At 35.4% G+C, this 26,559-nt stretch overlaps 1 protein-coding gene across 4 annotated transcripts in view; it reads right to left on the reverse strand.

The window, feature by feature from the left end:
• LOC121374300 (protein nervous wreck-like) overlaps positions 1–26,559 on the reverse strand; it is a 109,295-nt gene that overhangs the window by 76,736 nt on the left and 6,000 nt on the right. For 3 of the 4 annotated variants that reach the window (XM_041501347.1, XM_041501346.1, XM_041501348.1), the window contains exon 3: positions 12,348–12,393. In XM_041501347.1, coding sequence (XP_041357281.1) covers positions 12,348–12,393 — 46 coding nt within the window. Of the gene's footprint in view, positions 1–12,347; positions 12,396–26,559 lie in introns of those variants that run through there. The other variant, XM_041501349.1, reaches the window with a different exon arrangement.

Below are 26,559 nucleotides of genomic sequence, written 5' to 3' on the forward strand. Positions count from 1 at the left end.
CTTTCGCACAGATATTTTATTACCTAAAATACTGATAATAACTGAAATTACTGTACTCACAAACTTCATTGCATTTTCAAATGCATTTTTCATTTATACATATTTTTATGCATGGTACTAGTATGTAAATAACCGCAGGTCAGAATAATTGTAAGTGCAATATCAAATCAAGTTTGCGATAAAAGATTTCATGTATAAAATGTTTGTTTAAAATGGTGTTTCTCATTAATTAGAAATAATCAAGCTTTTGACCATTTTTATGAATACTTTGTTACATATGCATGCAGTTATGATGCATAGGCATCTTTCCAATAAAAGGTGTTTATTTTCCACCATTTTACTTCTTTAACACTGCACACCCAACCATGAATCTCAGGCTACAAGTACAAGACAAGATGTTCAAACCTTGAAGTACAAGCTAGGTATTCTGCTTAATTAAAACTCACTATCCCAACAATACCTACAGCAGTCTGTCATTGTTTGGCCTGGCTAATAATAAAGAGATGACACCCAACACAGCCTGGCAGACCTCAGGGTCTGGGACCATCCCCACCACAGTTAGGACCAGCGCTGCCATCAACAATCATCATCACACTGGCCTTTCGGAGCCAGAAAAACATGTTAATGACCATTACAACCAAGTAATCTGAAGCACTCCGAAGTAATTGAAACAGATTGTACTGGAAGCCCATTTTATCCAAACATCCTACAAGACTTTCTGGCAGTCAGACTGTAAAATGCCAAAGTAATGTGGATGGAAATCAGTCACTACTACACTGTCTGAGGGTTGGACTATACCAATTAAAATCCCATAGGCGACCATGTTAACATTTGTGTTTAAAAACACTATATGCAATATATCAACCAAACTACGACCTATAAATATCAGTACTACAACCCCTACCTCAAAGTATTAACTGTAGAAAATGGTACCTTTCATGGCTAATTTTCACTAGATCAAATAAAATTACATACATTTTTAGCCCAGATGAAACTAATTTTTTTTACAACCAACACACTCACATTTATCTCCAGTCACAGGACTTGTGGTATTAACTGCTCTATCAAGTGTTTGGTGCACCTCGAACTTTGACCCAGCTGGAAATTATTTGGTTTAGTGCTACCTGAGACGTGCACCTATAGGGTGTATAGCACCAAATCAAATCCGATAGATGACCATAGTAACATATGTAGCTAAAATGCCTACCTGCAGCGTATCAATTGATATATACACCATGGATATAAATACTACCAAACCTCATCCTTAAAGTGAATCAGAAAACATTGGGGTGAAGCTGCTCATTTCAGAGATAATGTGTAGCATCTATGACTACCCTAGTTCTGCACAAAATGTGAGTACTTTTTTTTCACAGGTACCCCATACACGTTTCAAGCTCAAAGCTACTTGGCACAGTGGTACTAGATGAAACAAAATTGCACACATTTTTTGCCAAGATGAAACTTTTTTTTAACAACCAACACACTCACATTTATCTCCAATCACAGGACTTGTGGTATTAACTGCTCTATCAAGAGTTGGGAGCACCTCGAACTTAGACCCAGCCAGATGTTATTTGATTTAGTACTACTTTTAAGAGCTTTATATTATCCATGAAACAGATCAAAGCCACTGATAATGGACAGTTATATAATGACTGGTACAATGTTCTCCAAACAAAAAACATTGGCAAATCATGTTCATCTAGTAGATTTATTTATGAGCCGATTTGTTAAATTAAAGATGTTAAATATTTATGATAAGAAATTGAATAAAGGTCAAATCAGTACATGTTACTGATGATAGATAATGTTCTGATTTAAATAGACATAGCCATAAAATGTGTACATCTACAGAAAATTTAAAAGTGATAATCTGTGAAGTCTTATTTTCACTGAATTTAAGCTACAGTGGAAACAAAGAAATGATATTGACATTTTTATTAAATGGAACATGGTTATGCTTCAATTACCTCCCTTGTAAATTATTACAGTATAATCATTGAGGTCAAATTATATAAATATTCAGATGAGCAGTCAATTCCTTTTTATTTTTGGCTAGTTAACTTTTTAATAAAAAAAAATATATATATTATCTTTTTCACTAATTGCTATTCTAAAATTCTGTCCCATTTCCAATTCACCCTCCACTTTTTGTCCCAGACCCAGTCACTGGCGAAGTCAGAGAATGCACCCAGGAGAGACGTGTTTGAATCTTAATTGGATATAGGCACATTAATGTTATCCAATCCAATCTATTGACGTCAATGTGTCACAATAGTTATTTTACTTTGCTGATTACCTATGCATCCAATTGTATTTAAAAATTAAACAACTGTACCTATTAGAAATGGATTTGAAGGGAACTGACAGTGAAATGTGTAAAATTGATTGTGTATGAAGCCAAATAGTGGGGACACAAGATCCTGTCAGTGTCCTGCTCACGGGTCAGTATTATTAAATATTATTAAATTATTGAAATTTCTTTTATAAAGTCTATGATCAAGTACATTTTTGGCAAAAGTTCCCCTTGGTCCACCAATACTGTATAAATATGGGTGCACATGTTTTTGATCAGATACATGAAAGATATTAACCAAATATAAATGACAAAATTTCTTCAGGTCACAAAAACATTATTTCCATCAACATCAATTCCAAAATAGATCTATACCTGACAAACCACTGCTACTACATGTAGATGATCGCCGTCAGACTCACAAACTTTAATAAGTAGCTACCAGGTACTTATATTAGTTCCATTGTTTTCCCAGTTACTGTATCTTCCCAGTGGTAAAGCATTTGCTTGATGCGCGGTCGGTCTTCAGATCGATCCCCATCGGTGGGCCCATTGGGCTATTTCTTGCTCCAGCCAGTGCACCACAACTGGTATATCAAAGGCCGTGTAATGTGTTATCCTGTCTGTGGGATGGTGCATATAAAAGATCCCTTGCTGCTAATTAAAAAGAGTAGCCCATGAAGCGGCGACAGTGAGTTTCCTCCCTCATTATCTGTGTGGTCCTTAACCATATGTCCGACGCCATATAACCGTAAATAAAATGTGTTGAGTGCGTCGTTAAATAAAACATTTTCTTCCTTCTTCTTTATCTTACTATCTCATAACTCTTTAGCATTCTCTTTGTTAGTGTTTAAAAGAGACACTTTAAATTCCCATCAGCAACTAAAATTTCCTAAATTTATTTTCATATACAGTGGGTTCCGCGTAATTGCATATTCTCCGTGCAAATAACCTATTAGTCAATTACCCGATCTAGTCATTTACACGAAAGGCTGTAACTGGTTTCCTCAGTTGATACTGCACATTACGGCAATCTCGTAAAATAGCCCAATCACGTATGTATACACTGGCTACACATCTTCGTTCCGTTTAATACTAAACTGGTATCCGTTGCATCGGAACGAAGTAGTGTAAATAGTGTACATTTGGCCGGGCTATTTTGCAAGATTACGCTCTGCTTAAACGTTCCACTTTTTTTTCTTTTTGTCTTTGCACATTACACTCTGCTTAAATGTTACATTTGTTTGTTGTTGCACATTACGGCAATCTCGTAAAATAGCCCGGTCATGTATGTATACACTGGCTACACCACTTCGTTCCATTTAATACTAAACTGGTATCCGTTGCCCCGGAACGAGTAGTGTAAATAGTGTACATTTGACCGGGCTATTTTGCAAGATTACGCTCATATTGTCACGGACCAGTGACATATTTAATGGCCTAACAAAGTATTACCTGAACAAAAGTAATTTGATTTGTCCCTAAATAAAAGAATATGTTATCTGTATGACTGTTTTTCGTTTTTCCTTCATACATTTGTTACAATAAACGATGGAAACATAGAAGACCCAACTAAACCATAAATATACTTTCCCTTCTTGGTGATATAAACGTCGGTCGCAAAAATAGACAACTGTTACACGAGAACATTTCTGTTTCAACGAAATGAAGACCAGCGAATAATTTTTGTGACACTAAAGTCATAATTATGGTATAGGCTAGACATTTTAAATAAAAAAATAATAATAAATATAAAAAATATAATATAATATAATGTCCCATTCAAGTTAACGACAAAAAATAAATAACGAAAACAACTGATTTTAAATGTGTTCAATTTAATAAAGCACTAATAACTTCAGACACATGGTTAAACATAAATAAAACAAACATTTTCTTTTGCATTTAGCCAATTCATTAATATTAAATTAGAACAAACAGTAAATATAACTAAATTATAATGTCAGGTTTCACATCTGTAATGTTCACTTTCGTGTAGTCATTAACTTCACGGAATCCAGTTAATGTGTTCTGTGATTTTGGTCTGCCGGTGGTTAATAGCAGTGGTATCTTCACACTCGTCTTCAAGTTTATACAATAACTCAAAGTGATCACAGTTACTTTCACCAAAGTATCTTCGCAGTGTGGATAAAGCACTCCTTGCTTCACCCGCTGTCACTGGTAAAACGAACTCGTCATCGTCGATGTCACTGTCGTCACTAGCGGTTTCCTGTTGTGGAGGACGAAACTTGCTGCATATTTTCGTCATCTGTCGGCATAGTGTAGCATTCAAGCTGTTCATCTTTGTTCACATACTCTGTGAACTCCTCATCGTGTTCATCACTAGTTGTCGTTTCGGGTGTGGTGAATCCCCCTTTCCTGTAACAGTTTCTGTCACCGCTTTCCAGGATCTTGCCAGTAGGTGTATGGCATCAAGAATCGTCAGGTTTTTTTACAAGTTCATTGGCTGTTATATCGGTGTCTCGGTCGATGTCGTCGATGATTTTCTTTACTACATGCCGTCTGTAGTGGCCCTTCAAATTTGGGATTATTTCCTGATCACATGGCTGTAGTACCGATGTTGTTCTAGGCGGCAGGAAAACCAATTCAATGTTGTCCAGTCTGTCGGCGCTGTCAGCTGGGTGGGCAGCACAGTTGTCTACTAACAGCAACACCTTTCTCTGCTGAGCTGCCATATCCCTGTTGAATCCTTTCATCCATTCTCTCCAGTCATCCATGCACTAGGGTTGTTTCTGTACACTACAGGTAGACCTTTCACTCCCCTAAAACACCCTGGGTCCTTGCTTTTTCCTATTACAAGTAATTTACGCTTATCATTCCCTGACATGTTGCATGCCACCAGCACTGTAACTCTCTCCATTTGCTTCTTACTACCGCTGACCGTTTCAGATTTGTTTGTTAATGTTCCATCTGGTAATGCTCTGTAATACACACCGGTTTCATTGGCATTGTAGATGTCATCTGGTGCGTATTTCTGCAGCAATCCCGGTAACACAGTTGTTGTCCAGTTATCAGCGGCATTGATGTCGGCATCTTTCTTTTCACCATGTAACTTCTAGTATACTATGTTGTTTCTTTTCTTCCATCTTGACAACCACCCCGTGGTTGGATTGAAATCTTCTTATCAAGGTGTTTAGCGAGATCTTTGGCTTTCTCTGCTAAGATAGGCCCAGACAGTGGGATATCTTTTACTCGAGCATGTTCAAACCAATCTGTTAGGGCACCCTCGACGTCAGCTGCCTTTCCGGACTTTTGTCATTTTCTCGCCGGATTGGCATTTGACTCGAACATTGATCTGATGTCCTCTCGTTTGGCGGAAATTCTGCAAATTTGGGACTGGGAACAACCCAATATCTTCGCAACTTTAGTCTGGGAGATCTTTTGGTCCAAAAGTTTAACTGCTTCATATTTGTCTCCTAGTGAAAGATCACATCTCTTGCGTTTCATAGCCATTTCTCTGACTGAATAATTGTGCATTCCATGTGTCCATACTTAAAAGTAAAAGCCATAAAGAGGCCCTTGTGAAAATGAGTTGTTTTACAATTAGGTCCTAATCAGTTGATTGCTCATTAATACCTGTAGTCATTTTCAAAGAAACAACTATTTTTCTTTTGTCACTTTATTTTATTTAAAGTACACTTGTAATACAAAATTACCAGCCCAGCTCTTTGATCGTCGACAGCTGTCGCTAAATAAACCTCTTCTCAAGTAATCTTTTAATGATTTTAGCAACCAGCGGTATACATTAATTGATCTCACATTAACAGCTACTCACAACAAACTTCAAGAGAATTATTTTATTTGCCAATAATCCCTTTATTATGTATCTATTAGCTAAAATAAACAACAATAAAAAAAGTTATCCCACACAAGAAAATTTGTGAATGGACTAAACAATTAACCGGCATGTACCACTCAAGTTTTATCGACTACTACAGTCTGTAATACAGACATACGATATCCAGCGGTGTCACGTGACACAACAAAGATGGACGACTTCGCAGGTGTGTAATGGATTAGCAGTTGTTGATTATTTCGCAATTTATTTTAAACTACAACTTGTTTTGACATGAAATAAAGACATGCTTAATTAAATTTTGTTGAATTATACACATCTTAAATTGCTTTTCTGCTATTTTGGTTTGCAATTACACGGAGTTTGATTAGAGAATCTATTCAATTAAATGGCACGTCTTGCATTCAAACTACAGGAAATGGTTTGGTGTTTCAACAAATATTGCAATTAGGCGATATATTCAATTACCCGGCATGCGATTAGGTGGAACCCACTGTATATTTCAATATGCGCAAAAATAAATTAAATCAATACATACATAAGTATTTTTAAAGTTAAAGTCTGTTTTCTTAAATGACACTATTAGAGCACACTGATTTACTGGATGTCAAACATTTGTCAATTCTGCACATACCATGGCTGTTGATATATCAGTCATGGTGCACTGGGAATGAGAAAAAGCCCAATGAGCCCACTGATGGGGATCGATCCTAGACCAAACCCACATCAGGCGAGTGCTTTAACACTATAGGCTAATATCCTGTCTCTCATAATTATTTCAAATTCTTACACACCCTTTGTTGAGAATTAATATCATTGTTATATTTTATAACAGATACTGTTAACACATATACATGCAATAACAATTTAAAAACATATGACTGGCTGCTCCTAGGTGATGACCAGGTCACCAATGCCATACCATCCAATGAAAAAAAGCACAAATGAAATCGATCACTCTGTGATGAACAAGTTAACCTGAAACCGACCTGTCTATGATGCAAGTTAACTCAAGCACAAGGGCCGTAAATAGGTTTTAGTTGGAAAAGGCTTTTAAATTTATTTTAAAACAGTTTTTTGAGGAGATGTAAGAAATAGAACACTACATTCATGTCCATTAGATAAATTTATCTTACAACTCGTTTAAAATGTATCCAACTCACTTTCATTTGTTAGATACATTTCAAAACAAATCATTGTAAGATAAATGGTATCTAATGGCCACTTGGGTAGTATTATCTATAAAAATAATCATTAGTAATCACATTTGCACTCTTTATTTCTGGCATGAAGATTTGTGGTATCATGGCTCTTGTAAATAATTAATTAATCTTGAGAGGTTTTTTCTTCTTCTAATATTCGTACTAGTATGGTGGGTTTTTTAGTATGATTTTTATGTGAACTCATGGTGTGTGAAAACCATATTTCATGAGTTGACATAAAAATCATATTAAAAAACAACAACATGAAATAGACACTATTTATTTATTTTTATCTTTTGTATTGCAATTAACTGGAGGCAAAATCCAGTTTGGGTCACTACAAACATTAGCATGACCACAAACAATCAAAATACATGTACAAACATAATTTTCGATGTAATTTTAATCTTTGAAAAGGCCATGCTTAACAGAAACATCTTACACAGGCAGCACACTCAGTCTGTTTAAATATTCCCGCAGTTTGTTTTGTGTAATGAAATCACTAGAGCAGATTGATTTATTAATCATCAGCCACTGGATGTCAAACATTTGGTAATTCTGACATATATTGTTAGAGAGGAAACCATGTATATTTTTCCATTAGTAACAAGGGATCTTTTATATGCACCATTCCAGACAGGATAACACATACCACAGCCTTTGATATATCAGTCGTGGAACGAGAAATAGCCCAATGATCCCAGACCAACTGTGCATCATGTGAGTGCTTTACCACTGGGCTATGTCTCACTCCAAATATTCTCTGAGATGACACAAGTCTTAAGCATTTTACTGTATGCAGCACAATGAACACTGATCAATGAATGTGGATTTACATACCAAAGGTGTTGCCTTAAGTACACAGCTTGAGCCTAGATTTTCTAGTCATTACACGGCCATCACATACCCATTTCCTTCCCTCAGTCGTTTGGATTTCTAAATTAAAGGGTGCCAGTGTCTGTTGAATGATGTAACCTTTATGTTCTTTTGGTCTACAGAGAGGCGCCTCGGTTCTTCGATTCTGCAGAATACGTTTCACAGCCACAACTTGCCAGACTCAACTATCATTTTATAACTAGAGTTTCCTAATTACTGCCACCAGTGCTGGTTAAGTAACTTGTGTTCCTCTCCTAGGGATACCACCACTGGAAATCTACATGAGGGGTGCTGATACTGGAGGGCATGACAGTTGGACGGATGGGGGGGGGGGGTGTGTCCGGTGGGGCGACGGGGTACACCACCGGAGGATAGGGTTTAGACGCTTAGGCGTAGGCGGTTTAGGCCATAGGGAGAGATAGGTTTGTCTGGGGGTTTGCCCCTTCTCCCCTTTTTTCACGCTTGCCTCCCTGCCTCCACTTCGGTCACACCCAAGTTACTGATATGCTCGGTACCCCTCTTTAAATTGTTTAAAAAGAAATTTAATAAATACTTTCCTGTGGCCCTTACCAAACCTCCAATCCTCCCATTCTCCCCAGACAGGGCTTAATTTGTAATGTTAAATTTTAATTATTAAATGCTCTGTATTTTCTTTTCGGAATAGCCCGCTCAAAAAGTTAAATAATAATGGTGTAGAAATTTAAAAGATTATGATTTTTATATTATATTAATTATTAATTTTGGAATACACCAAACAAATTTTTATTAATTATTATTAAATTAGTCCCTATATTTATTTAATTTTAGAGTAAGTTTCTAAATTGTCCCGTTAAATTTCTGGCCCGGAGCAGACCCCTGGCTATCCAGGACTCGGCCCCGAGGCAGACATGCTTGAAGCTCTAGCGGCATATAAGCATGTAAAAAGTTTACCTGACCTGACCTGGCCATCACATAACTACACTAACATAATTTAAGTATTAACCTCATCAACCGAACTGGGTCTTTGCTCTTTTGTTTTTAAGAAATCATCACTGTTCAAAAACAACCCAACCAATGTTCTAGGTAGTGTAATCTATGTTTAGAACTACAATGACAACAGTCTGAAATGAATAACAAGACTTTGGTTCCAGGTACAAAAGAACATTTTCATAATTATGATCATACTCTATAAAAATGGCACACGGAAACCAAAGACTGGTAAACACAGCACATATAAAACAAAACATGGACAAATATGGTTCAGACTGATAATAAATGGAAAATGGAAAATTTAGAAGAAAAAAATAGGAAGGCATAATTGTATGTTTATTTTATTTTAATCATAAATATATATTATATTATTATTTGTGGTATTTTATGTTCTATTATTCCGGTTAATTTGTTTTAAACTGTTCCCTCGTACCTATTTCTACTACTCCTTATAAAGAGTTCCTTCATAGTGCTGGAAGAAATTGCATGTGTTAACCATGAACTTAATTAGTGCTTCAACGTGTGTGTCAATATGTGCTAATTATTGGACATTAACCTGAACGGTTTTATAGTGCATTAAATATTACTGTAATGCCAAATGATTGGAAAACTGGCAGTTAATAATGAAGATGTTTAATAATGAACAATGTGATTAATAAAATACTAGAATTATATTTTGTTAATTAATGTGCCGTTTTTGTTTATTTTTGGTTTGTATTATTTTTTCTGTGTCTTTTTCACCTGTCATTTATACGTGTGTCGTTTGTGGCAGGATGTAGCACAATAGTAAAGTGTTTGCTTCATGTGTGGTGGGTTTGGGATCGAACCCAATCAGTAGGCCCATTGGGCTATTTCTCGTTCCAGCCAGAGCACCATGACTGGTATATCAAAGGCCGTGGTATGTGCTACCCTGTCTGTGGGATGGTGCATATAAAAGATCCCTTGCTACCGATGGAAAAATGTAGCAGGTTTCCTCTCCAAGACTATATGTCAAAATTACCACATGTTTGACATCCAATAGCCGATGATTAAAAAACAAATGAATACATGTGTCATTTGATCCTGGGCCATTTTTGCACAAGATAAATCATGTCATCATGTCACTGCTATCACTATTGTTGACGACAAATTTGTTAGACAAACTTTGTTAATTTGTGGGTTAAATGAACACTGAAAAGATCAAAACTAAAGTACAATTACACTGTTAGTTTCCTAGTGTCATAGACCACTTGTCTTTGTACATGTACAAAACAAGTACCATAGACAGATCTGCAATTTCAGCAAAAGCTATTGAAAATATAATATACATTAATATTTTCTTAAGTACAATGATTCACAGCCAAGTACTTGTACTTGCTTGTTAACATTATGTTTGATATTCTGGTTATAAACATAAATTTATCTGCAATGAAGCACAATGTCTGTACATGGCATTTGATTTGAGGTATATTTCGTGAATTATTAACATGGGTAATTTTCAATTGTGTTGAAAACTGAATAGCATTTATACTACACTGTCTAATCTCTGGAAAGCACCAAGACTTCCTTTCTGTGTATATATATTCCAGTCTGTTTCTGAACTACTGGTAGCAGTCTCACCATCAAGGGAGTGCTAGACTTACAATTCCATCAGTTTTGGGATGGTAACAAGGAGTTGACAATTTGATTGTATTTTACCATTTTTCAACAAGAAGAGGTAGAGTGTTCCGGCCTGCCACTTGTCCTGCTTTTCTCAATAGGTAATTCACATGGATATTGATCCTTATATTTTGGTCCATAAATGCAGCGTAAAGTTGTAAGGTCATTTTCTTTAGCTGCTACACTGATTAACTATATTTGGGAGGGCATACCGTGCTGGACGATTACTACAATCAATAAGCAATATTGATCAGCCATCATGTAAACAAATAAGGAATCGGATTCAATCTGCCTTGGTTTGCAGAGAGAGTCAATAGATGTACCAGCAGGCAAAAATCTATACAATGGTCTTTGTAACAGATTTCTTTGAAACTAGAAAAACTGCCTTTGGTGCAGCGATCAGATGAAATCTATTTTTAAATAGCTGGAAATTATATATTCCACAATAAAATAAATCCTAAATTTTTATCCCCACATGCTCTGAGGGTAAAGACCTGCTCCTTGTTTTTTTACTGGCAAAGTTGTTTTGCTCAAAATACAATATTTAATCCAATGTCCTGAAAATATAAAATTAAAATTAAAATTTCACCCACTGCCGTCAATTTTGATTTAAAAAAAACTTGATCGTAATATGGCATTTATTTTATTATGGCCTTACGGAAATTGCACATTATAATTATAATTTGAGGTCATGTGGAATACTTTAACAGTGAAATACTAGTACTAAAGAACATGCAAAGTTTGCTGTTTTTAACAACACCAGTAGAGTACATTAATTGGATGTAAAACATTTGGTAATATTTTAACCACAGACCTGATTTTTAATTAAAAAAATTCTTCACCAAAAGTAAATAACCTTGTTTCTTACACACATGTTGGTAAGAACATCATTTGTTATTTTTGATAACAGAAGGTAACAACGCATATACGTGTAATAACAATTTAAAGACAGACTACTGGCTGCTCCAGGTCATCACTACCAGATTATCCAATGAAAACAAAGCACAAATGAAACCAATTACTCTGTGACATATAAGAAACCTGAAACTGATTTGTCTGTGGCACATAAAGTTAACTACATGTGTTAGGGCTTAAATAATTTTTAGCTGGAATAGACGTTTGAATTTTTTTTTTTAAAGATATGTAAGAAATAAAATACTAAATCCATGTCCTTTAGATACCATTTATCATAAATAACTTGTCGTTTAAAAATGTATCCAACTCACTTTTACTTATTAAATACATTTTAAAACAACTCATTATAAGATAAACGGTATCCAACGACCACTCATGTAGTATTCTCTATTTCAGATACTATTATACAATTTCTGTGTTCTCGCATATTATTTTAAAACAGCCATAATTACTTAATTTTCTTCACAGCAATAAGTATCATTGGATGAATGATGAATATATTTTTTTCATACCTCGATTTCCCCCAAACTAAGTTATATTTAGTTTGAACATTTTATAAAAATGCATATAAAAGATATAATTAATAGAAGAACGAAAATAATAATGTACAAAATAATAATAATAAAAAGCTTACCTGCGCATAGTCTTTTTCAAGTAGAGATCGTTGCCTTGAAAAAACTCTGAAAGAGAGTAAAAACATAAGTAAGTAACTTTTAACTGCAAACACAAACATTCAAACTCTCATCCTAATTTTATTTTTGTGTTTGTATCTTTAGCAGGACATGTCACTTACACATATCAGGAAGTAAATAAGTCAACTTGGACGATTGGTTCGAGACAACATTCAAATTTCAAATAATGAAACTATATGTATGTGCTTTGTGAAAAAAAAACTGCAATATTAATTCACAAACTTGTTGGTAATATTACAAAACCAATAAACTATTAATATCTTAATTATATCAAGAACTGACCTAGTAATCTTGACAACTTGACATATAACATTAAGTGACAAATTAACTTGCTAAAACAAACACTGTGATATTTAGATTTAGATTAATCGACTTAATAAGTAATTGTGTTATTATCTCAACGGGGGTGATATATATGTTGTTAAACAGGCATCATATTACGCAATGCTTCAAATCTGCACTCCACTCTCTACACATTGGTATATTCTGTATTCCTTTATACAATGGCAACATAATAATGATTAGGTATATTTTTATATCTTCAATCAGTCATCAAAAATTCTTTAAATGCAATGTGTTACTATGCTCAAAGCACCTTTTTAAATGTATAGCATAAACTTATAATGACAGAAAAACAAAACGATGTAGCAAGAAAACCGCACGAATAGAATGCTTATAAACAGAGCTGTTACCTGGCAGTTTGCCTACTCCATTATTTTAAAACAGCATAAGCCATTAATTTAAAACGGCATATTATTGGCATTTTATAACCTAGATTGGCTTCAAAGAGCACCAACAAATTTTTAATCACTGATTGAGTTTATTATGTTCAAATAAAAAGTGAAATACATTTAACATAATTTTTATCTATATTATAAGCAATCATAATGAAGACATGGATGTACATCATGCAAGTACATTCAAATAATATTTTACTACAGTCATTTTTAAACTATCAAGCCATTTCAAAACTGATATATATATTCTTTATTCCTCTTGTAGAGAGTTCGAACAGTACAGATTATCATACATACATAATACATAAAAGGCAATGCACAATGATTAATGGATAATACATAGTACTTGATACAAAATACATAATAGGTAATATATACAGTGGCATGGGAATAAACGCATGGTGAGAGAATTACATGAAAAAGGTTATTGGTTGATCAGAATCACGCTCATATAAATTCACTCACCACCCTGCCATTCTCTCTCTCTCTCTCTCTCTCTGTCTCTCTCTCTCTCTCTCTCTGTCTCTCTCTCTCTCTCTCTCTCTCTCTCTCTCTCTCTCTCTCTCTCTCTCTCTCTCTCTCTCTCACACACACACACACACACACCGCTATAAAGATCTGCACATTTGCACAAGAACAAACAGTCATGACTGTCTACAGTATATTGGTCTTCATATTGTTAATGTAATATATTTGCGTTATTTTATTAATGAAGTGTATGACAGTTTCATATATAACATAGATGATTCATCATCAATATTTATTGGAGGTTTACAGGAAAGGAGTTTTGTAATAAAAATATCATCGCGGCAGTTGTGTCATTCTACACTGAGGTCAATAGGACAGATATCAAGAAGCGTTGTCCAGAATGTATCTCTGGTTGTTGTTAAGTATGAACAACTAGTCATGATGTGTATAAAAAGATCAAAATAGTTACTAGTACATAACGTACAAATACCGTGTACTGAGTTTGGCCTCCATGTAGCACATATATTTATCAAGTGATTTGCTTGCTCCTTTAGTGATGGATTTGACCGTGCAACTGACCAAGCTCTATGCACTTCGAGATTGGCATGAATTTTTAGAAAATGTGTTGTATCGGGGTTTAAAGAAATTCGTAACTGCCAGTTAGTTTCCTCAAATTCTAAAACATGTTTTCTTACAATTATATTCCAAATATGCTTACTAGGGAATACTGATGTTAGAAAAAAATCGTTGAGGTGATGCAGTAGATTATATTTACGAAGAATTGTGTATATATCCGCTGCAAAGCCAATATTTGAATGAACACACTGATTTTTAAAACTTAGTAGTCGAGTGATTGCTATTTTGTAAGCCAGAGTCCACACGGGGCATTGCAAAAGATGTCCTAAATAGTATAATTTGTTTCTATCTATATGTCCTTCAAGGGATATACTGCCAAGAAGTCCAAGACAAAAATCGGTTCGTGTTCTTTTAGGAAGACCCTGGATAATCTTTATTACAAATCTATATGCAATACACATTTATACTATAGGTATCAGCATATATGTATAAAAGATAGGTTTCGTGTGTTTTGAAAGTGGTAAAAGTGATATTCAGTTAGGAGGTTTCATGTGTTTTGAAAGTGGTAAAAGTGATAATCAGTTAGAAGTAATGTGTTTTGAAAGTGGTAAAAGTGATATTCAGTTAGAAGTTGTGTGTTTTGAAAGTGGTAAAAGTGATATTCAGTTAGAAGTCATGTGTTTTGAAAGTGGTAAAAGTGATATTTAGTTAGAAGTCATGTGTTTTGAAAGTGGTAAAAGTGATATTCAGTTAGAAGTTGTGTTTTGAAAGTGGTAAAAGTGATATTTAGTTAGGAGAAGTTGTATTTTGAAAGTGGTAAAAGTGATATTCAGTTAGGAGAAGTTGTGTGTTTTGAAAGTGGTAAAAGTGATATTCAGTTAGGAGAAGTTGTATTTTGAAAGTGGTAAAAGTGATATTCAGTTAGGAGAAGTTGTGTATTTTGAAAGTGGTAAAAGTGATATTCAGTTAGGAGGTTTCGTGTGTTTTGGAAGTGGTAAAAGTGATATTCAGTTAGGAGAAGTTGTATTTTGAAAGTGGTAAAAGTGATATTCAGTTAGGAGAAGTTGTGTATTTTGAAAGTGGTAAAAGTGATATTCAGTTAGGAGGTTTCCTGTGTTTTGGAAGTGGTAAAAGTGATATTTAGTAGAATCATACTTTCTGTTCTTTGTTTATATGCCAAAAATAATACATTGTGCCAAAAATAATACACCTCCAACTGCTTCTTATAATTATAGTGCTAAAATGTGATAACACATGAACCAGATGTGTGCATCTCAGTTAAGAAAATCATAGATTTTGACACAGCTTAATTACATTCTTTTACATAAAGAATAAACTATAAAACGGGATTACAAGAACTGTGTATTTGCAAATGAATTCTGTGAGTAGAAACAGACTGACTGACTGAGTCCTGTGAGAGCTGTGAGAAACCCGAGACCCAACTGCCCTGTAATGTCAGCACAGAAGCCCAACTTATGATAAAAATCAAAATACTGGCACAACAATTCCTGGTTCCTACACCAGAGATAGTGTAACAGGAAAGAAAACACTTGTTCAAAGAAAGATTGCCACATGAAAAACAGTGCTTGGTAAGGGCCTGGCAGAAATGGTTCCCATCTCAACCATGTTAAACCATGCTACGTTATGAATACATCAGTATACATTCTTTATCAAATACAGCAGTGTGTATTTAAAACATTTAACAGTCATGAGAAAATTTTACCATAGAATTACAACCACATTTCATTTCAATTATTTTTGTGAAAACAAAACCATTGTACTATACCAAATAAAATGTTATGGTTTGTGGTTAAAAACACCATATGCAATATATCAACCAAACTATGACCCATAAATATCAGTACTACAACCATCCCTCAAAGTATTAACTGAAGAAAATGGAACCTGTCATGGCTCATTTCCGATATAACTTGATGTTTTTACAACCTAGTTTCACACAAAATTGTATAGTACTTAGTTTTGCAGGTACCCCATACATGTTTCACACATAAGGCTACTTGACACAGTGATATTAGATAACAATAAAATTGTATACATTTATTGCTTAGATGAAACTAAATTTTTTAAAAACAAACACTGTCACATTTATTACCAATGGTAGGACTTGTGGTATTAACTGCTCTATCAAAAGTTTGGTGAAATCTCAAACTTTGATCCAGTCAGATGTTATTTGGTTTTGTACTACCTAAAATAATCTCCATGTTACTGCTGTTTGAACTCAGTCCTGTTTATAAAAGAAAACAAATTCATATTTATTTCTTTAACAACATTAAAAAAATATTAATAAATAAAATTATTTATAAAGTATAATATGTTTGGAAGTAATTAAGTTTAAGTTTACACCAAAACCTGTGGTATAATGTCTTTTCATGTTAACAAGCACCAGGGTACCTGCAACAGACATTGTTGCTAAAATGGCTCAAATTACACCAACATGAATAGGCTTTTAAACTACCGGTGCTAGTAATTATAAACAAATCAAAATATCACTGAAAATTGGATCACTCTAACATACATGAATCTGTGCAAAGAGAAAGTCTTGTATTACGTTTTGTGTATATAATTGTTTTGGTAGTACTAAACCAAATAACTTCTGGCTGGGTCAAACATATATGGGGCACCTGTAAAAAAAAGTACTCAAATTGTGTATGGAACTAGTGTTGTCATAGACGCTACCTGTTATTTCTGAAATTATCAGATTAACCCCTAATTTTTTCTGATTTACTTTAAAGTTTACGGATGAAACATGTAAAAAAGAAAGTACTCAAATTTTGTGCCAAACTAGGGTAGTCATAGATGCTACCTGTTATCTCTGAAATTAGCAGATTATAACCTCCAATTTTTTCTGATTTCCTTTAAGGGTGACGGGTGGTAGTTTTTATATCTGTGGTGTATATGTCAATTGATACACTGCAGGTAGGAGTTTTAGCTACATACGTTACTGTTATCACCTATGGGATTGATTTGGTGGTATACACCCTATAGTGTTCTGTTATGATGTCATGTCAGGAGAGTACAGAATGTTCACTGATATTACCGGTAGTGTATCAAACAGTTAACGTTGGAAAATATATACCACTTAAGTGGTTATAAGCCACTGATCTGCTCCAACACTGGTAAGGGTCTGCCTTGACAAGAGAACCCAAATGGATCATGTGTACAATAAGAACAGCAACATAACCACAAATTGTTTTAAAAGTAAATTAAAAAGGAAATGCAATTGTTGAACAAATATAATGATTGAAATCTAATAAAATCTATCTAGAAAGATGTTAGAAAGATGTTACACTATTTACTTAATTACTGCAGCAGACGCCTTTCACACATGTATGATTACAAATGACAGGATCAGCAATACATTCAAATGGGTCACATAGATGGAACCGATCAATTTGCTTCAAACCAGTAACGAAACCTATTATACAAAGGCTATAGCCGCGCATCTATAATATGATTATCTACAGAGCTATCTGCTTGGTGATGCACACTTGACCCCCTGGGAGCTATGGGTACAAAACATCACACTGTCAGGTTAGTATCTGGTAACTGGCTTCATGCAGCGTACCAACGTGTACATCCAATATCAAAACAGCCATTTCCAGAAATAGGTTCATCAATGATGGTATTACCAATTTCTATAACGCCTCTCAAAACTAACAGAGAACTGAAAGACTGGGTTTGCATGGTCATATAAATTTTAACAACAAAATGTCCTCATGTATTCTTAATTTTTATATGTGATTACCAGCAATACAGCAACAAAAAATATAAAGAGACTTAAAACTTTTAAGTTGAAAGGCATGTTATCAAAGACCACAGACTTATTAAATGGCTCAGAAAAGAATTGTAACTGAAAATATATACATTTGATTTGTCCCTAAAAGTACTTTATTTAACCATCTACATACATGTAGCCACCATATCCCACATATTAAAAAGATTTGTAAAAAATACCTGAATTATGGTGACGTCCCATAAATCAGAAAAATTAATGACGATTTGGAGTACAGAAATGTAATGTATTATAATTTGAATGACGTGACAAACTTCCACCACGTAACAATACTGTCTCAACATGGCTCAACAAATTCCTGCATTGAAAAAGTCTGGCCAACCTTGCCCAAGTAAAATGAACCAAAAACAATTAAAAAAACGTTATTAAATTTGTTTTAAAAATGTATATGAACTGAATGTTAATAACTATATATATTAATTTATTTATTTGGGGTTTTTTGTTTTGGGGGAAGGAGGGGAAAATTAATGTAATTTTCATTTATACTCCAATTAGAAAAATAAGGTAAATACCAGGTTTCCAGTGTGATCCGGTTCAGACAGGTTTCACTTTAATTAGCTTATTACTGTCCTGGTAAAGGAACAGCCATGCTAACAGCCTCTACGAGTCCACAATATTGGATTCGAATACTCAAGGGTCTGACTCAACTTGGACCAGAGTACCCAACACTTACACTAGATGATAATGAGACTAAGGAATAAAGTAAAATAACATTATGCATTTTAATTCCAGCCCTGAACATGGATGCCAAAACATGCCATTGTATTGTATTCCATACATTCGACTTTTGTTTTTCCTCCATGTCTCATAGCCCTAACGTAACCGGCGACAACCATATGGCAAACTGACGTAAAAATAAAACATAATTAAATGAGAGTGCTCTTCCTTGCACAGGTACTCAAGTCCTCGGAACAGACTCGAGTCTAGGCAGACTCAGCCTGTGCCCAAGTACTTGAGTACTCATGGACACCTTACTAAGCAGAGAAGCATATAAAACACCAACACTTTTCTTTGTCATTACTTTACAGCCAGGCACATATCTCTGCAGTTCTGTCATATGATATACATATTGTCGTATGATAAAATTGGATTAAACAACCAATGTTGCAATAGTCTGAGATACCAATGGTCTGATTGACTGTTGTGTGATAAATCTGCACCAGGCGGACATGTGAGACTCATTCCCCCACAACTGCCATCTGTCACACAATGAAGATATCATACAGAGAACAACATTTGTCTGGCCCGCTGTAGTCCCACAATTTTAATCCAAAAAAAATAATAATATTGTGTCAAGAACACCAAAATGTTGGCTATTAGTGGACAAACATGATTGTGTGCAACTGGCCTCAGTGGCGTAGTGGTTAAGTCATCGGACTACAGGCTGGTAGGTACTGGGTTCAGATCCCAGTCGAGGCATGGGATTTTTAATCCAGATACTGACTCCAAACCCTGAGTGAGTGCTCCACAAGGCTCAAGGTGTAAACCACTTGCACCATCCAGTGATCCATAATGTGTAAACAATCATCTGTTCTAATACCACTGTCAAGTAAACAACCACCTGTTCTAATACCACTGTAAAGTTAACAATGTGTAACACAATCACCTGTTCTAATACCACTGTCAAGTGTACCGATAGCAAGTAGTACAATGTGTAAACAATCACCTGTTCTAATACCACTGTCAAGTGTACCGATAGCAAGTTAACAATGTGTAAACAATCACCTGTTCTAATACCACTGTCAAGTGTACCGATAGCAAGTTAACAATGTCACCACTGTTCTAATAATAGCAAGTCAATGTGTACCACCTGTTCTAATAGTCAAGTGTACACAATGTGTAAATCACCTGTTCTAATACAATCACCTGTTCTAATAAACCACTGTCAAGTGTACCTCCAGCAAGTTAACAATGTGTAAACAATCACCTGTTCTAATACCACTGTCAAGTGTACCAATAGCAAGTTAACAATGTGTAAACAATCACCTGTTCTAATACCACTGTCAAGTGTACCGATAGCAAGTTAACAATGTGTAAACAATCACCTGTTCTAATACCACTGTCAAGTGTACCAATAGCAAGTTAACAATGTGTAAACAATCACCTGTTCTAATAACACTGTCAAGTGTACCAATAGCAAGTTAACAATGTGTAAACAATCACCTGTTCTAATACCACTGTCAAGTGTACCGATAGCAAGTTAACAATGTGTAAACAATCACCTGTTCTAATACCACTGTCAAGTGTACCAATAGCAAGTTAACAATGTGTAAACAATCACCTGTTCTAATACCACTGTCAAGTGTACCAATAGCAAGTTAACAATGTGTAAACAATCACCTGTTCTAATACCACTGTCAAGTGTACCAATAGCAAGGTAACAATGTGTAAACAATCACCTGTTCTAATACCACTGTCAAGTGTACCGATAGCAAGTTAACAATGTGTAAACAATCACCTGTTCTAATACCACTGTCAAGTGTACCAATAGCAAGTTAACAATGTGTAAACAATCACCTGTTCTAATACCACTGTCAAGTGTACCAATAGCAAGGTAACAATGTGTAAACAATCACCTGTTCTAATAACACTGTCAAGTGTACCGATAGCAAGTTAACAATGTGTAAACAATCACCTGTTCTAATACCACTGTCAAGTGTACCAATAGCAAGTTAACAATGTGTAAACAATCACCTGTTCTAATACCACTGTCAAGTGTACCAATAGCAAGTTAACAATGTGTAAACAATCACCTGTTCTAATACCACTGTCAAGTGTACCAATAGCAAGGTAACAATGTGTAAACAATCACCTGTTCTAATACCACTGTCAAGTGTACCAATAGCAAGTTAACAATGTGTAAACAATCACCTGTTCTAATACCACTGTCAAGTGTACCAATAGCAAGTTAACAATGTGTAAACAATCACCTGTTCTAATACCACTGTCAAGTGTACCAATAGCAAGGTAACAATGTGTAAACAATCACCTGTTCTAATACCACTGTCAAGTGTACCAATAGCAAGTTAACAATGTGTAAACAATCACCTGTTCTAATACCACTGTCAAGTGTACCAATAGCAAGTTAACAATGTGTAAACAATCACCTGTTCTAATACCACTGTCAAGTGTACCAATAGCAAGTTAACAATGTGTAAACAATCACCTGTTCTAATACCACTGTCAAGTGTACCAATAGCAAGGTAACAATGTGTAAACAATCACCTGTTCTAATACCACTGTCAAGTGTACCAATAGCAAGGTAACAATGTGTAAACAATCACCTGTTCTAATACCACTGTCAAGTGTACCAATAGCAAGTTAACAATGTGTAAACAATCACCTGTTCTAATACCACTGTCAAGTGTACCAATAGCAAGGTAACAATGTGTAAACAATCACCTGTTCTAATACCACTGTCAAGTGTACCGATAGCAAGTTAACAATGTGTAAACAATCACCTGTTCTAATACCACTGTCAAGTGTACCAATAGCAAGTTAACAATGTGTAAACAATCACCTGTTCTAATACCACTGTCAAGTGTACCAATAGCAAGTTAACAATGTGTAAACAATCACCTGTTCTAATACCACTGTCAAGTGTACCGATAGCAAGGTAACAATGTGTAAACAATCACCTGTTCTAATACCACTGTCAAGTGTACCGATAGCAAGTTAACAATGTGTAAACAATCACCTGTTCTAATACCACTGTCAAGTGTACCAATAGCAAGTTAACAATGTGTAAACAATCACCTGTTCTAATACCACTGTCAAGTGTACCTGATAGCAAGTGTACCAACAATGTGTAAACAATCACCTGTTCTAATACCACTGTCAAGTGTACCGATAGCAAGTTAACAATGTGTAAACAATCACCTGTTCTAATACCACTGTCAAGTGTACCAATAGCAAGGTAACAATGTGTAAACAATCACCTGTTCTAATACCACTGTCAAGTGTACCAATAGCAAGTTAACAATGTGTAAACAATCACCTGTTCTAATACCACTGTCAAGTGTACCGATAGCAAGTTAACAATGTGTAAACAATCACCTGTTCTAATACCACTGTCAAGTGTACCGATAGCAAGTTAACAATGTGTAAACAATCACCTGTTCTAATACCACTGTCAAGTGTACCGATAGCAATGTAACAATGTGTAAACAATCACCTGTTCTAATACCACTGTCAAGTGTACCAATAGCAAGTTAACAATGTGTAAACAATCACCTGTTCTAATACCACTGTCAAGTGTACCGATAGCAAGTTAACAATGTGTAAACAATCACCTGTTCTAATACCACTGTCAAGTGTACCGATAGCAAGTTAACAATGTGTAAACAATCACCTGTTCTAATACCACTGTCAAGTGTACCGATAGCAAGTTAACAATGTGTAAACAATCACCTGTTCTAATACCACTGTCAAGTGTACCAATAGCAAGTTAACAATGTGTAAACAATCACCTGTTCTAATACCACTGTCAAGTGTACCAATAGCAAGTTAACAATGTGTAAACAATCACCTGTTCTAATACCACTGTCAAGTGTACCAATAGCAAGTTAACAATGTGTAAACAATCACCTGTTCTAATACCACTGTCAAGTGTACCAATAGCAAGTTAACAATGTGTAAACAATCACCTGTTCTAATACCACTGTCAAGTGTACCAATAGCAAGTTAACAATGTGTAAACAATCACCTGTTCTAATACCACTGTCAAGTGTACCGATAGCAAGTTAACAATAGCAATACCACTGTCAACAATGTAGCAAGTAAAATGTGTAAACAATCACCTGTTCTAATACCACTGTCAAGTGTACCAATAGCAAGTTAACAATGTGTAAACAATCACCTGTTCTAATACCACTGTCAATGTATGGATAGCAAGTTAACAATGTGTAAACAATCACCTGTTCTAATAACACTGTCAAGTGTACCGATAGCAAGTTAACAATGTGTAAACAATCACCTGTTCTAATACCACTGTCAAGTGTACCGATAGCAAGTTAACAATGTGTAAACAATCACCTGTAACAATGTGTAAACAATCACCTGTTCTAATACCACAAGTGTACCAATAGCAAGTTAACAATGTGTAAACAATCAAATACCACTGTCAAGTAGTACCAATAGCAAGTTAACAATGTGTAAACAATCACCTGTTCTAATACCACTGTCAAGTGTACCAATAGCAAGTTAACAATGTGTAAACAATCACCTGTTCTAATACCACTGTCAAGTGTACCAATAGCAAGGTAACAATGTGTAAACAATCACCTGTTCTAATACCACTGTCAAGTGTACCAATAGCAAGTTAACAATGTGTAAACAATCACCTGTTCTAATACCACTGTCAAGTGTACCGATAGCAAGTAACAATGTGTAAACAATCACCTGTTCTAATACCACTGTCAAGTGTACCAATAGCAATGTAACAATGTGTAAACAATCATCTGTTCTAATACCACTGTCACTGTATGGATAGCAAGGTAACAATGTGTAAACAATCACCTGTTCTAATACCACTGTCAAGTGTACCGATAGCAAGTGTAACAATGTGTAAACAATCACTGTCAAGTGTACCGATAGCAAGTAACAATGTGTAAACAATCACCTGTTCTAATACCACTGTCAAGTGTACAATCACCTGTTCTAATAGCAAGTCAAGTGTACCAATAACAATGTGTAAACAATCACCTGTTCTAATACCACTGTCAAGTGTACCGATAGCAAGTTAACAATGTGTAAACAATCACCTGTTCTAATACCACTGTCAAGTGTACCGATAGCAAGTTAACAATGTGTAAACAATCACCTGTTCTAATACCACTGTCAAGTGTACCAATAGCAAGTTAACAATGTGTAAACAATCACCTGTTCTAATACCACTGTCAAGTGTACCAATAGCAAGTAATGTGTAAACAATCACCTGTTCTAATACCACTGTCAAGTGTACCAATAGCAAGTTAACAATGTGTAAACAATCACCTGTTCTAATACCACTGTCAAGTGTACCGATAGCAAGTTAACAATGTGTAAACAATCACCTGTTCTAATAACACTGTCAAGTGTACCAATAGCAAGTTAACAATGTGTAAACAATCACCTGTTCTAATACCACTGTCAAGTGTACAATGTGTATAGCAAGTCAAGTGTACCGAACAATGTGTAAACAATCACCTGTTCTAATACCACTGTCAAGTGTACCGATAGCAAGTTAACAATGTGTAAACAATCACCTGTTCTAATACCACTGTCAAGTGTACCGATAGCAAGTTAACAATGTGTAAACAATCACCTGTTCTAATACCACTGTCAAGTGTACCAATAGCAAGTTAACAATGTGTAAACAATCACCTGTTCTAATACCACTGTCAAGTGTACCGATAGCAAGTTAACAATGTGTAAACAATCACCTGTTCTAATAACACTGTCAAGTGTACCACTGTCAAGATAGCAAGTTAACAATGTGTAAACAATCACCTGTTCTAATACCACTGTCAAGTGTACCGATAGCAAGGTAACAATGTGTAAACAATCACCTGTTCTAATACCACTGTCAAGTGTACCGATAGCAAGTTAACAATGTGTAAACAATCACCTGTTCTAATACCACTGTCAAGTGTACCGATAGCAAGTTAACAATGTGTAAACAATCACCTGTTCTAATAACACTGTCAAGTGTACCAATAGCAAGTTAACAATGTGTAAACAATCACCTGTTCTAATACCACTGTCAAGTGTACCGATAGCAAGGTAACAATGTGTAAACAATCACCTGTTCTAATACCACTGTCAAGTGTACCGATAGCAAGGTAACAATGTGTAAACAATCACCTGTTCTAATACCACTGTCAAGTGTACCGATAGCAAGTTAACAATGTGTAAACAATCACCTGTTCTAATACCACTGTCAAGTGTACCGATAGCAAGTTAACAATGTGTAAACAATCACCTGTTCTAATACCACTGTCAAGTGTACCGATAGCAAGTTAACAATGTGTAAACAATCACCTGTTCTAATACCACTGTCAAGTGTACCGATAGCAAGGTAACAATGTGTAAACAATCACCTGTTCTAATACCACTGTCAAGTGTACCAATAGCAAGTTAACAATGTGTAAACAATCACCTGTTCTAATACCACTGTCAAGTGTACCAATAGCAAGTTAACAATGTGTAAACAATCATCTGTTCTAATACCACTGTCAAGTAATACTAATACCACTGTCAAGTGTACCGATAGCAAGGTAACAATGTGTAAACAATCACCTGTTCTAATAACACTGTCAAGTGTACCAATAGCAAGGTAACAATGTGTAAACAATCACCTGTTCTAATACCACTGTCAAGTGTACCAATAGCAAGTTAACAATGTGTAAACAATCACCTGTTCTAATACCACTGTCAAGTGTACCGATAGCAAGTTAACAATGTGTAAACAATCACCTGTTCTAATACCACTGTCAAGTGTACCGATAGCAAGTTAACAATGTGTAAACAATCACCTGTTCTAATACCACTGTCAAGTGTACCGATAGCAAGGAACAATGTGTAAACAATCCCAACTCTGATGACCCTGATTGGGATTTTCCAGCTCTGATGATCCTGATTGGGATTTCCTAGCTCTGATGACCCTGATTGGGATTTCCCAACTCTGATGACCCTGACTGGGATTTCCCAGCTCTGATGACCCTGATTGGGATTTCCCAGCTCTGATGACCCTGATTGGGATTTCCCAACTCTGATGACCCTGATTGGGATTTCCCAACTCTGATGACCCTGATTGGGATTTCCCAGCTCTGATGACCCTGATTGGGATTTCCCAACTCTGATGACCCTGATTGGGATTTCCCAGCTCTGATGACCCTGATTGGGATTTCCCAGCTCTGATGACCCTGATTGGGATTTCCCAACTCTGATGACCCTGATTGGGATTTCCCAACTCTGATGCCCCTGACTGGGATTTCCCAACTCTGATGCCCCTGACTGGGATTTCCCCACATGCATGCACATTTACAATTTTTATATTGTTACAATATTCCATTTTTACACTGTAATAACTATAACCTGTGCTGTAAGCCTTTTTGTACAACCTGTTGTAACCAGTGTTGTTATAACAATGTGTGAACAAAACAGTAGTTTGGGAATACCCTGATGTTACACACATAACTTGACATCATCTGTTTGTTTGATGTCACACACAAACTGTTCTTATAAGGAAGTGCTTCAAGTCATGTCATAACAAACATGTCAGCGCCCACAGTGAAAAGTGTAACAGATGTCAGGTTTGATCACAATTTTAGCCGTGTGCGTGTGTGGCAGCTGACATTGGTTATAACTATAACCTGTGCTGTAAGCCTTTTTGTACAACCTGTTGTAACCAGTGTTGTTATAACAATGTGTGAACAAAACAGTAGTTTGGGAATACCCTGATGTTACACACATAACTTGACATCATCTGTTTGTTTGATGTCACACACAAACTGTTCTTATATGGAAGTGCTTCAAGTCATGTCATAACAAACATGTCAGCGCCCACAGTGAAAAGTG

The sequence above is a fragment of the Gigantopelta aegis genome, chromosome 6 (genome assembly GCF_016097555.1).
Source record: "Gigantopelta aegis isolate Gae_Host chromosome 6, Gae_host_genome, whole genome shotgun sequence".
Lineage (NCBI taxonomy): Eukaryota > Metazoa > Mollusca > Gastropoda > Neomphalida > Peltospiridae > Gigantopelta > Gigantopelta aegis.